Source organism: Anolis carolinensis, chromosome 2, assembly GCF_035594765.1.
Source record: "Anolis carolinensis isolate JA03-04 chromosome 2, rAnoCar3.1.pri, whole genome shotgun sequence".
Taxonomy (NCBI): domain Eukaryota; kingdom Metazoa; phylum Chordata; class Lepidosauria; order Squamata; family Dactyloidae; genus Anolis; species Anolis carolinensis.
The window spans coordinates 6,463,788-6,477,329 of NC_085842.1; the positions used below are offsets into that span (position 1 = coordinate 6,463,788).

Genomic DNA, 13,542 nt, shown 5'->3' on the forward strand with positions numbered 1-13,542 from the left:
ATTATCCTGAAGGGACCATAAGCCAGAAAGTAGTAAAATATTGCCTATGTAGTTTTGCCTCTGCCTATAACCCTCCCTTCCTGTGAACTGGTGCCTTCCTTCAAGAAGTTCCAGAGAGAGAAGAAAGCTCAGAGTAAACAAGTTAGGTCATTGGTATCACTGGTGCCAAAGTAGGTGTGGAAGGTGAGGAAGACCCTCAGGCATTGGTCAATTCCAGATAAGCCAAAAAGGTATACATTCTTTGTTTGCTGCGCACATATGGCGGCAGCTATTTGCAAGTACAAACCTTTTAGGGTGTGTATGGCTGTCTTGCCTTCTCATAGCCATGTGAAAATAAACTTTGCTTTTTGCATCTCTCACGAGACTGCGTTTGTCTACCTGATTTCCCTCCTGAGCCAGGACCCTTTGAAGGTAATTGTCTTACAATCCAAGATATTCGCTTATCCAAGCTTCTGCTGGCCCGTTTAGCTTGGATAAGTGAGACTCTACTGTATATGACTACCTCGTGTTAATATCCCCTATGTGCATGCTATTTCTTTTTTTGTCTCTCTAGTCATTTCATTAAAACCTAATCTAATTATTACAATTAATATTGTTGCCTCCCTAACCTGAACTCAAGCTTTTATTCCCACAAAGCCTTAAATGCACCCTACATTGCAGTTGTTCTTGCAAAATTAACTTTTGCCCTTCCTCCTCCTCCTCCTCCTCCTCCTCCTCCTCCTCCTTCTTTTTCTTCTTCTTCTTCTTATTGTTGTTAGACTTGCTACCTGGGGCTCCTTCTACAAGATCCCTATATCCCAAGATCTGACCCCAGATTATCTGCTTTAAACTAGATTATCTGGCAGTATAACCCAGAGGCGCAGCAGGCTAAACTGCTGAGCCGCTGAACTTACTGACTGAAAGGTCAGCAGTTCGAATTTAAGGAGCAGGGTGAGCTCCTGCTGTTAGCCCCAGCTTCTGCTAACCTAGTAGTTCAAAAACATGCAAATGTGAGTAGATCAATAGGTACCACTCTGGTGGGAAGGTAAAAGTGTTCCATGCAGGCATGCAGGCCATATGACCTTGGAGGTGTCTACGGACAACACCGGCTCTTCGGCTTAGAAATTGAGATGAGCACCACCACGGACATGACTAGACTTACCTTATAGATTTAGATAATACAGTTCAAAGGAGATGATGTGGACTATTTGCCTTGATATTCTGGAGTAGACGGCAGTGTAGAAGGGCCCTGATATAATCCAGTTCAAAGCAGATAACCTGGGATTAGATCCTGGGATATAAGACAGTATAGAAAGGGCCTGGCTTTCCTCTTAGTTAGAGATATAAGGCAACATGGAGAAAACACTCAAATAAAAAGTAATGCAATGAAAATGCATATACACATAGAATAAAGATTGACGCCAATACTAATAAAATGTGAGTTTATTGAGAGATTACTGGACTACTTTCTTACCCCATGGGAAAGTAAATAAACGATAAAATAAATGAAACAAAGGTTATGCCTAAATACTCAAATTATGACTGTGTTCCCGGAGTCTCACATTTCTAAGCAAGTTACCAAGTGTGCCCATGCCTGCCCTATCCGCACACCTTTTCAATACCCTAGATTTAGATCAGGAATCCTCAGATCAGCACTTCCAAAGTGCTTCTGCCTTGTTCAAAGCAGCAGACACTGACCTGGTTTGCAGGGTCATGTAGCCTGCTCATTATATCTCTAAATTTTTATTTACAGAAAGAGAAACATGTTTTTGAAGCAAAAGGAGGCACTTAGGTTTCCTTGCCAGGATTAATCTTCTGTTTTTTATGGGGAGGTTCCGATCCCTCTCCTTCCGTCAGAGCTGGTTCAGAGCCAGCGAGAGACTGCCCAGAACTCTCTGCACAGGTTTCCTCTCCTGGCTCCTGTGGGTCTTGTCTTTGGGGTCTATCCAGGCTGGTGGTCTCTGGGATCTGGAGGACTATGTCTGGATTGTCTGGCACCTGAAGTCCTGAAGGAGGCCTCTCCTGAGCTGCAGAAAGGGAAAGACAACTTGGCTTTAAAGAAAATGCAACATGTGAGACTCCTGAAAAGCAAGACTGCAAAACCTCCATATTGTTACGTATATTAGCCAGTAGCACAAGTGGCAAATGCAACGACTTGATGATCAACCGGTCTTTGGCCAAAAGGACTTTCCAATGTTCTCAATGAGTAGGGCTCCTTCCAAAGACACAAGGAGTCAACATGGGCAAAGAAAAGCCCACGGCACCATCTAAGCTCCTCAGTCCTGAGGTTGAAACAAAATTGACTTGTCTACAGTAGACCTCAAATGATGAGGCTGACCTACACTCATGTCCTCTCCTGGGATTTTCTAGGACCTTTGGCCAATTTTATGGCATGCTTCTGTCAGAAGTTACCACAGGAGTGTCCTAAATTACTTCTCAAATTTCTCGAGAGGATATCTCTTTAAGCATTTTCTAGGTAACTCTATAGTAACATCAGATGAAAGTCATCCCTCTTGTTTTGAATGTATGTCCCAGATCACAGATTTTATCCTATAAAAAGAAGCTCTCACTCAACCTGTTTTAAGTATAGGCAGGGCCAGATTTAGGACCAATGAGGCTCTGTGCTTCTTAAGTTACAAGGCCCCTTCCTTGGGCTCTGAAGGAGGGACACCTGGTCTACATTGTCTGCTTTGTGGCACATTCCCATAGACTATCAACTCTATCATTATGCCTGGAGTCACTCAAAACAGAACACCTTCAAATTTAGAATTGCACTGTTGGAGACTAGCCCAGAGGGGAGGTAAAGGAGAGAATTCCAGGAGAGCAAGAAAACAAGCCTTTTATTATTATCACAGCTGATGATAAGACAAAACAGCCGTAGGTACCCACATTTTGTGGGTCCGTACCATGCAAATGGCCGCCGCAACATGTGCATAGCAAACAAAGAATTTTATATCTCAGCTTATCTACAATTGACCAATGGCTTAGGGTCTTCCTCACCTTCCACACCAACTTGGCACAAGTGATACCAATGGCCTAACTTGTTTATTCTGAGCTTTCTGCTCCCTTTCGAACTTCCTGGAGGAAGGCACCAGCTCACAGGAAGGGAGGGGTATAGGCCCTGTGTTGCACATACTACTTTGGTTCATACAAAGTTCTTATATTGTCTATATAAAGGCTATATGATATATGCAGAGGCAAAGCTATATAGGCAATAGTTTACTATTTTCTGGCTTATGGTCCCTACAGCACCACATAAGCAAAATCCATCGCAAAATATTTTTTGGCAGGAAGATGTCCACCTCCCTCCAGCTAACAGAGCCCTGTGCTTAGGCGCAAAGGGAAATCCAGCACTGGGTGTAGGAATGTGGCTCAATTTCTGGTAATATGCAACCAAATCCGGCACTCATGAATGATTTGATTCCCTCCTGCTGTTGACAGGTTGCCAGCCAATCCTCAAATAAAATGCTGTATGTAAGGAAAGACTGCTACCATCTGTAGAGAGAAACTACAATTTTTGCAACTCTGGCATTGAACAGAAGCAGGCCTGTAGCAAGGGGGCGGTTTTAGGGGTTCAACCCCCCCCCCCCAAATTTTTCAGGTTATAAAAAAAAACCTGGTTTACTCATGAATTTTAACTGGTTAACCAAATCCCCATGCTAAGTCTATGAGACACAAAACATTAAGAGTCCGTCCAGGCGCTATCTCAAGCAGATATTGACAGGTTTGTAGCGGGGAGGGGTGTGTGCTAGGGGTTAACCCCCCCCCCCGAAATTTTCAAACCCCCCCCCCCCCCCCGAATTTTTTTTCTGGCTACGGCCCTGAACAGAAGCATTACTTATTCCAGAAGAAAACTGCTGGATTTGGACCAGCAGTTAAATACTCAACCCTTGACAGATCAAAAGAAGCAAAACTAGATAAATTATAGTCAGCAAACAATGTAAACAATTCTTAAAGATTTTGCAAGCTATATCGGATGCCTTGGAGGGAAAAATAAAAATAAAAATGACAGGTAGTGGGTGAAAAAAGGAATCAGCAGGGAAAATCAATCTAATGGAATAGAAAGTTTTATTATTTCTGAGCTTCAAGAAGACTTAATAAAATAGTTAGCATTTCACACATGAAAAGGAATGAGGAACTCATATGGGAGTAATGAGGTCTGTCAATTGTTATTTTTATAATGGAATAGAGGAAGAAGCAAGACCTAAAGATATTAGTTCCTACATGGTACAAGGCACGTTTCAAGTCAGCCAAAGCATATCACAGATACTAATCTAAATCCAGCCTTCCCTCTGAATTCTATCTAAAGACCGGCCATGCATAGACTTTATGATGTAAACATCAACCATCCTCCGCCCTCCTTCAGATATGTTTTTATGGTGCTGGCAATAATCTCATTATGAAATATAGGAATCTTGAACGTTCGCCCATACTTGTAAAATCTTTGAATAACTCTAGTAAAATATCACTCAACAACAGATTTTTGAATCCTTCTGACAGCAATAATCTGGCCTATTTTATCTTCTGCAAATAAATATTTAGGAACATGTGCTTCCAACTCTAGTAAGAGCCACCAATGAAAAAAGCTTCTAGGGAAACATACCTTCATCTTGAGCATTCAACATCTCTGAGAATCCTGTTTTGTCCACTTGCATCACTTCATCACCTTCTTCAAGGGGAGCACCCGCATTCTGGGGGACATTTATCTTCTTCTGTAGGGCATTCATTTTCTTTTGCAGGGCATTCACTGTTCCCTTTAGTGGGTAAGTTTCAAATACCGTCAGTTCTTCCAGGTCCCCTTTTAATTCCTTCAGCTCTTTTTGCAGCTTGCCCTTCTGTGAAGAATCCTTCAGGGAACGCAATTTCTCCTTCAGGAATTTCAGCTCTTCCTCCAAGGGCTTCCATATTTTATTCTGCAACACATCCACCTTCCTAATACATGCCCTCACTTTCTCTTCCAGCACCACCAGTTTCTCCACAGGGATATCATGAAGCATGGCATGCAAGGCAGTCGCTTTCCGCCACAGAAGGACATCCTTCAGGTGAACTTTCAGGCTAACTACATGATCACATGCTTTCTTCCATATGATGTTCTCTTCTTTTGTGGGACCTGAGCACAATTTACAATATAGCTTATATGCCATTGCCAGCAAGGCCATCATCTCCTTGAGGGGGACTTCCCATAGGAGACCCATCTGTTTCTGAAGAGCGCTCATCTTCACCTTCAGTTCACCTGCCTGCTCTGGAGAGATACCCTGCACAGCGTCCACCTTCTCCTGCAGGGCAGTTGTCTTCTCCTGACCCTCCTTCAGTAGGACACGCAACAGCGCAGAACACCAGCAGTCCATTTCCACCTTTATAACATCCACCTCCTTCAGTGGGTCATCACATGTAGGGCCCACCTTCAGCAGAGGGAGATCCCGCAGAGCATCCACTGAGCAATAAAAGTCAGTCAGCTTCTGCAATGTATCTAGGCCCTGGGCAGCTTGCAGGAAGCCCTGAAGCGAGTCAGACTCTGCTTTCAATGAAGCCACCTCCACTGCTGAGAATTGGCTCAAGGTTTCCTGAAGGGCAGTCACTGCCTGTGATGAGTTAAGCCATAGGGCTGACCACAAGCCCATCACCTTCTTGTTTAGGGCTGTTTCCATTTTATCACGTCGGTAACAGTACTCAGTCCTGGAATGTTCCACCTCCTTCCTCAAGTCGTCCACCTTTTCCTGCGAGGGATCATGCACTGCATCTATCTCCTGCTCCAGTTTCTCCATCTCTTTCAACAGAACATCACAGATTGTGTTTTTGTCAATTTCTTCATCACTGTCCTCTCCCTCACTCTTGTCCTGATCCTCATCTCCATCAGGATCCTCACCTCCACTGTTCCCAGTGTTGTCTCCATCACCTTCATGACTGTCATCTCCGTCACTGTCGCTCCCATCATCACCTGCATCAAGGTCATCATCATCTCCAGTGTCCAAGTTGCCGCCTTCATGCCATTGGAGCTGCTCTTCCTCTTGGTCCCTCTCGACCCTCAGGGCCTCACACCTGAAGCCTTTGTCCTCCTGGCAGCCCTCTGCCTTCCTGCCCTTATCTTGACCACCTTCATCCCCTTTCCCAAGATCTACATCACCAATAGGTTGTGGGTCCATCACCCTTGGGAGCAGCAAGGGGCCCCTGCCCTCTTCTTGGGAAAGGTTCTTGTGGGGAGCTGGGAGAGGATGCTGTGGCTGTCCTTCCAGAGAGTGGGCTAAGGGTCCCGGGTTTCTCCTTGAAAGGGCTGCTTCCTCTTCTTCCTGACCCCCACTCCTGCCTTGAGACATGCCTCCCCACTGACCCAGCCTCTTCCAAAGGGGCTTCAGTCCCGGCGGGGTAAGGTGCTCCTCCAGCACTCCAGAGCTTATCATGATGCCTGGCTTTCCCTTTCTCCTTCCTCCTCCGCAGCTGAGAGGCTTCCAAACGGCAGGGAGGTCCTTGTCTCTCAGTGGCTCTGGGTGAGACTGGAAGAAAGAGAGGGCCAACGCCCAACTTTTCGCATAATACCAGGTGGACTTTACTCTGCCTTCCCTTCCTTCCCCTTTCTGCAATCTCTTGAATGTAGGGTATGTAAATAATACAAGATATATCCATAGTATTAATTCTGCTTTGGTCATCTTCCTCTGGTTCTTGATGAATTCCATAAAAGGTTTCCATTCTTCTTGAATCTTCTGTGTGTTTGATAGTTGTAAAGCTGTTTAATTTGTCCATTTTGACTGTTTCAAAAACTTTCGTAATCCAATCTTTTGATGTTGATATATTTTGTTGTTTCCATAGTTTTGCATATTCAGTTTTTGCTGCTGTTGTCATATGTATTTATTTACTAGCTTGGGGACCCAGCAATGTCCGAGTTATGTGAAAAAGGTATTGTTTGTTTTGGGAAGTTTGGTAATATCAGTTTGGTAATGTGTAAAGCTATGTGTCATTCTTTTTGTTTTTTTATGAATGCTCCCATTAGAAAATGCATAAGAATGTGAGTGAAGTACAGTTCTCAGAATCGTGGTTCAATTCTTCCCAAACCCTGCCAGTATTCAAAGTTGCCCAAGTTGGGTCTGTGCGCCAAGTTTGGTCAGATACATTGTTGGCTGGGTTCAGTGTTCTCTGAATATGGGTGAATTACAACTCCCAGATTCCTAGAATAATCACCCCAAACCCTGCCAGTATTCACAGTTGGCCATGTTGAATCTGGTCCCAATCTGTCATCGGCTGGATTTAGTGCTCTCTGGAAAAGGGTGAACTACAACTCCCAGATCCCAAGGGCAGTCACCCTCAAACTGTTCCAGTATTCACAATTGACCATGTTGGGTCTGTGTGCCAAGTTTTGTCCAGATCCATCGTCAGTTGGGTTTAGTGCTCTCTGGATAAGGGTGAACTTCAACTCCCAGGTTCCCAGGGCAATCACCCCCCAAACCCTGCCAGTATTCACAGTGGGCCATGTTGGGTCTGTGTGCCAAGTTTGGTCCAGATCTTTCACTTGCTGGGTTCAGTGTTCTCAGAATACGGGTGAACTATAACTCTCTGATGACAAGGTAAATCACCCACAAGTGTCAACAGTATGCAAAGTTGGCTGTGTTGGGTCTGTGGGCCAAGTTTGATCCAGATCTGTCATTGGTGGGGTTCAGAGGGCTGACAGAATATAGGTGAACTATAACTCCCAGAGTTCAACATCAATCATCCCCAAAGTCCACCAGTATTCACAGTTGGCCATGTTGTATATATGTGCCAAGTTTGGTCCAGATCTGTCATCACCTGGGTTCTGTGTTCTCTGCATATGGGTGAACTATAACTCCTGGATGTCAAGGTCAATCACTCTGAAACCCCGCCAGTATGCAAAGCTAGCCATGTTGAGTCTATGTGGCAGGTTTGGTCCTGATCCACCATTGGTGGGGTTCACAATGCTCTCTGGATATAGGGTGATCTACAACTCCCATTTGGGTGGGTCATCCTCTCCCCCTCCAGTATGTTCTGTTGGTCACCAGGGTTCTGGGTGCCATCTTTGGTCCAGATCTGTCATTGGTGGGGTTCACAATGCTCTCTGGATGCAGGGTGAACTACAACTCCCACGCGGGTGGGTCATTTCCCCCCAAGTCCCTTCAGTATGTTCTGTTGGCCACCTGGGCTCTGGGTGCAAACTTTGGTCCACATCTGTCATTGGTGGGGTTCACAACTACAACCCCCATGTGGATTGGTCAGTCCCCTCTAAACTCCTCCAATATGTCCTGTTGGCCATGGAGGGGGGCATGTTTGGTGACGATCCACCATTCATGGGGTTCACAATGCTCTCTGGATGCAGGGTGAACTACAACTCCCATGCGGGTGGATCAATCCCCTCTAAACCCCTCCAGTATGTTCTTTTGGTCACCAGTGTTCTGTGTGCCAAGTTCGGTGAAGGTCAGTCACTGGTGGGGTTAAGAATGCTCTCCAGATGCAGGGTGAACTATAACTCCCATGTGGGTCGATGAGTCCCCCCCTTACCCCTCCACTATGTTCTGTTGGTCATGGGGGGCGGGGTCTGTGTGCCAAGTTTGGTTGAGGTTCATCATTCATGGGGGTCACAGTGGTCTCTGGGAGCTGAATTGAGTGAAGGTCCACAAATCCCATTGTCTATGGTCCATCCTCCCCCAAACCACACCAAGATGGAAAGTGGGTCATGGAGGGTCTGTGTGCCAAGTTTGGTCCAGGCCGTCATTCGTGGGGGTCTCAGTAGTCTCTGTGAGTGGGTGAGTGAGTGAAGTACTGCAAATCCCATCTTTCTGGGATCCTTGAAAGCCTTTTGCCTCTGATGTAAAGTGATGGACTTGGTCTTCTACTTTGTGAAACTTGGGCTGACCACAAGCTTCTGTTGTCCCTGGGACTGATGGTATATGGAGAGTTTATAGTGCTAAGGATGCTTATTTGGATTGCTAGGGCCTAGGATTTCCAGACAACATCCAGACCTTTAAACTCTGTATCTCTATTGCAGAAAGAAAAGAGGGCCTCGCAAGAAAGCTCTGTGCAAGTAAATGGACTGAACCAACTACGGTTGGCCAATACAGGGGTTTTGAAGCTCCACGCAAAGACTAATACAAATGGAGACATCTACACTATTGGGGAACCTAAACAGAGGGAACTGAAGCAAAGGAGAGGAAAGGCAGAGCCAAGGCTTCACAGCAGTGTAGATCCAGCCATAGACTCAACGGAGCAAAGGATTCAAATTGCAGGAAAAGAGATTCAACCTAAACATTAGGAAGAGATCCCTGTTTGATAGCAAAGTATGCTTCCGCCTCTAATAAAGCCCTCTACACTGCTATATAAAATCCAGATTATGTGTTTTGAACAGGATTATATGGCAATGTAGAAGGGGCCTCAGACTGGATCTACACTTCCATAAAACCCAGATTATTAAAGCAGATTATCCGCATCTGCTTTGAATTGGATTGCATGAGTCTACACTGCCATATAATCCAGTTCAAAGATGTTAATCTAGATTTTATCTAGCAGTGTGGAGAGAGCTTTAGGCCCCTTCCACACAGCTGTATAACATCCACATTGAACTGGATTATATGGCAGTGTGGACTCAGATAATCCAGTTCAAAGTATATATTGTGGATTATTTGCCTTGATATTCTGGGTTATATGGCTGTGGGGAAGGGCCCTGAGATGTGAAATGGTTAAAACCTACCTGGTGAGCTTCATCAGAAATGAAGAACTCTCGCCTACGTTATCCTGGGAGGTTCCCAAATAAAACTTTGCCCTGTGCTTATCATAACTGTCTATGCTATGGAAATAACCCATGAGGCCCAATCTACATTGCCATTTAAAATCCATATCATCTGCTTTGATAATCTGGATTATATAGCAGTGTACATCCAGCCTGATTCACGCTGGGAAGTCCCTTCACAAAATATTTTCTGTTCCTGGTTTCAAATTATTATTTCCTGGTTAATTATGCGGTCCTTACTTTGAAAGTAGTTGGTCTACTCTATAACTTCCTTTTTGTGGTTGCCACAAACTGGTTGAATTAGTTGAGAGTATTATGATGAGATATTCATTAAAAATTATAGTAAAATGTTATAGTAAAATTATAGTAAAAAGTTTTTGCAGTTTGATATACATTTTCCATTATTTCACGATAGATCCAATTAGGAAATGACATTTATACACCCAGGAACAAAAAATGGTGTTACATAGGCCTCTTCTACACTGCCATTTAATCCAGTTCAAAGCCAATAAAATGTATTTTGTTGTCGAAGGCTTTCATGGCCAGAATCACTGGGTTGTTGTGAGTTTTCTAGATTGTATGGCCATGTTCCAGAAGCATTCTCTCCTGATGTCCAGAAGCATTCTCTCACCCACATCTATGGCTGGCATCCTCAGAGGTTGTGAGGTCTGTTGGAAACTAGGCAAGTGGGGTTTATATATCTGTCCAAAGTGGAATGATGTCCAAAGTGGGAGAAAGAACTCTTGTCTGCCTGAGGTAAGTGTGAATGTTGCAATTGGCCAACTTGACTAGTACTGAATAGCCTGGCAACTTCAAAGCCTGGCTGTTTCCTGCCTGGGAAAATCCTTTGTTAGGAGGTTTTAACTGGCTTTGAAAAAGGAAAAAGTTTATTCTGCTTTTGAAGCAGAGACACTTTTGATGGTTCACAAGTGTCCCCTAGTGTTCAGAAATGACACATCATCTTCTTAATTTTTACATGATTTCCTAGAAAGGGTAATGCCCAATAGGCAAGTGAGCCTTGGCAGGAAAGTCCCTTCAGAGGCAGCTAATATTGGCTTAGTAGGCTTAGGAGTTGCAAAGTTGGGCCATGACTCCGGAGACCAAGATTTGATTGTCGGTTTTACTGTAAAAACCCAAATCACACTCTTTCGGCCTGAGATCTCTGTGACAGATTTGTTTTAGGGTTGCCGTAAACTGGAAACATCTTCAGGCACACAAGACATAGCCAAGAATTCAATACCAATGCTTTGTTTACTTCCACTTGACAGATAGGACTCAACAACACATCTCTCCCGAACTGAGACATTTGTCGATGGCGAAACCGTATCTGTTGAATTTCTACCAAAGTAAAGGTAAAGGTTTTCCTCTAACTTTAAGTCTAGTCGTGTCCGACTCTGGAGGTTGGTGCTCATCTCCATTTCTAAGCCGAAGAGCTGGCGTTGTCCGTAGACACCTCATAGGTCATGTGACCACTGGCATGACTGCATGGAGCATTGTTACGTTCCCGCCAGAGCAGTACCTATTGATCTACTCACATTTGCATGTTTTGCTGATGCCAACAATCAGTGCTCATTCCGCTCCTTGAATTCGAACCGCTGACCTTTTGTTCCGCAAGTTCAGCAGCTCAGTGGTTTAACCCACTGCGCCACCAGGGGCCTCCGACTAGGAATTTCTACCTAGTCAACTGTGTTCCTCTTAGGTGCCAAATCTTACATACAAAATCCTGCCAGAACCAAGAATATGAGTCTGACCATTGCTAGTAAAGAAGAGAGAAAACCCAGCCTTCAGTGGATCTCCTTTGGCTCTTTTCTTGCAAACCAGATGGACCAGATCCTGCTGCAGAAAATGAAAATAAAGAGAGCCCAAAATCAAGCCTGTTGTTTCCGGGACTAGTTGCTCTCTATGTCAGGCCACAACAATGAATGACCCTCTTGCCCTCTTGAATGTCCAATTAAAGGGCTAAAAGCCTTTTTCCTTAAAAACAAAGCAGCTGACTAGGGTTCATAGAATCATAGAGTTGGAAGAGACCTCATGGGCCATCCAGTCCAACCCCATTCTGCCAAGAAGCAGGAAAATCACATTCAAAGCACCCCCAACAGATAGCCATCCAGCCTCTGCTTAAAAGACTCCAGAGAAAGAGCCTCCACCACACTCTGGTGTGGAGAGTTTCACTGCTAAACAGCTCTCACAGTTAGGAAGTTCTTCCTCATGTTGAGGTGGAATCTCCTTTTTTGTAGTTTGAAGCCATTGTTCTGCATCTTAGTCTCCAGGGCAGCAGAAAACAAGCCTGCTCCCTCCTCCCTAGGACTTCGCTTCATCATATCTCCCCTCAGCCTTCTCTTCTGCAGGCCGAACACACCCAGCTCTTTAAGCCGCTCCTCATAGGGCTTGTTCTCCAGACTGTTGATCATTTTAGTCGCCCTCCTCTGGACACATTACAGCTTAGAGTTAACAACTCCCTCAATTGTGGTGCCCAGAACTGGACACAGTATTCCAGGTGTAGAGGAACCCCTGGTGGTGCAGCGGGTTAAAATGCTGAGCTGCTGAACTTGCTGACCGAAGCTGTCATTGGAAAGGTTTGTCTCTTGCCTGGGGGGCATCCTTTGTTCAGAGTCATTAGCTGTCCTTGGGGCTCCTCTGCCCTCAGAGTGTTGCTTCCCATAACTGTTCTGATTTTTGAGTTTTTTAATACTGGTAGCCAGATTTTGTTCATTTTCACGGTTTCCTCCTTTCTGTTGAAGTTGTCCACATGCTTGACCACTCCAACAACTATCATGTCAGACTACACAGAGAAGCCATTGAAATCCACAAGCATGTGGACAACTTCAACAGAAAGGAGGAGATGTTGGCAAGCTGGAAAGTGTCCATGAAAATGAACAAAATCTGGCTACCAGTATTAAAAAAACTCAAAAATCAGAACAGTAGATGGAAAGCAACACTCTGAGGGCAGAGGAGCCCCAAGGACGGCTAATGACTCTGGACAAAGGATGCCCCCCAGGCAAGAGACAAACCTTTCCAATGCTAATTAGGGCGATTAACTGAAATATTAGCGCTGGCTTCCAACTGACAAGGGACTCTTGTCACACCCTGGACTCTCCACAGATATATATTTACCTTCCTTGCCTAATCTCTCCATGCCTCACAACCTCTGAGGATGCCTGCCATAGATGTGGGCGAAACGTCAGGAGAGAATACTTCTGGAACATGGCCATGCAGCCCGAAAGACATACAACAACCCCAGAATGTAGACTTAGAATGCCTTTGGAGAGGCGGACTAGGTCGCTGACTTTTTTGGACTCCATCTCCCAGAAGCCGCAGCTGCTTTGGCCAATGAGCAGGAACTCTGGGAGTTGAAGTCAACAAACCTCAAAGTCCGAAATGTAGACTGGAGGGACAAATTAGGCCTCTGGAGGCTTTGGACTCCATCTCCCAGAAACCTCAGCTGCTTTGGCAATGAGCAGGAACTCTGGGAGTTGAAGTCAACAAACCTCAAAGTCCGAAATGTAGACTGGAGGGACAAATTAGGCCTCTGGAGGCTTTGGACTCCATCTCCCAGAAACCTCAGCTGCTTTGGCAATGAGCAGGAACTCTGGGAGTTGAAGTTCACAAACCCCAAAGTGTAGACTTACAATGCCTTTGGAGAGGCGGACTAGGTCGCTGACTGCTTTGGACTCCTTCTCCCAGAAGCCTCAGCTGCCTGGAGTCATGAGTAGGAATCTTGGGAGTTGAAGTTCACATTCATTAGACTTGGATGTCGGACTGAGTGACACCAGTGCGCAGAATCCCAGGCTGCGGCTCCTGCATTTTGATTGGTCACGTAGCAGGCGGAGCATACG

At 45.1% G+C, this 13,542-nt stretch overlaps 1 protein-coding gene across 1 annotated transcript; it reads right to left on the minus strand.

Annotated features, from left to right (window-relative positions):
* Window positions 1-1,404: 1,404 nt before the first annotated feature.
* Window positions 1,405-9,230, minus strand: LOC103282781 (uncharacterized). Its single transcript, XM_062969431.1, has 2 exons — window positions 4,583-9,230; window positions 1,405-2,006 (listed from the first exon to the last, which is right to left on the minus strand). Exons 1-2 carry the CDS (start codon window positions 6,648-6,650, stop codon window positions 1,768-1,770), a joined length of 2,307 nt encoding a protein of 768 aa, XP_062825501.1. The 5' UTR covers window positions 6,651-9,230; the 3' UTR covers window positions 1,405-1,767.
* Window positions 9,231-13,542: the final 4,312 nt, after the last annotated feature.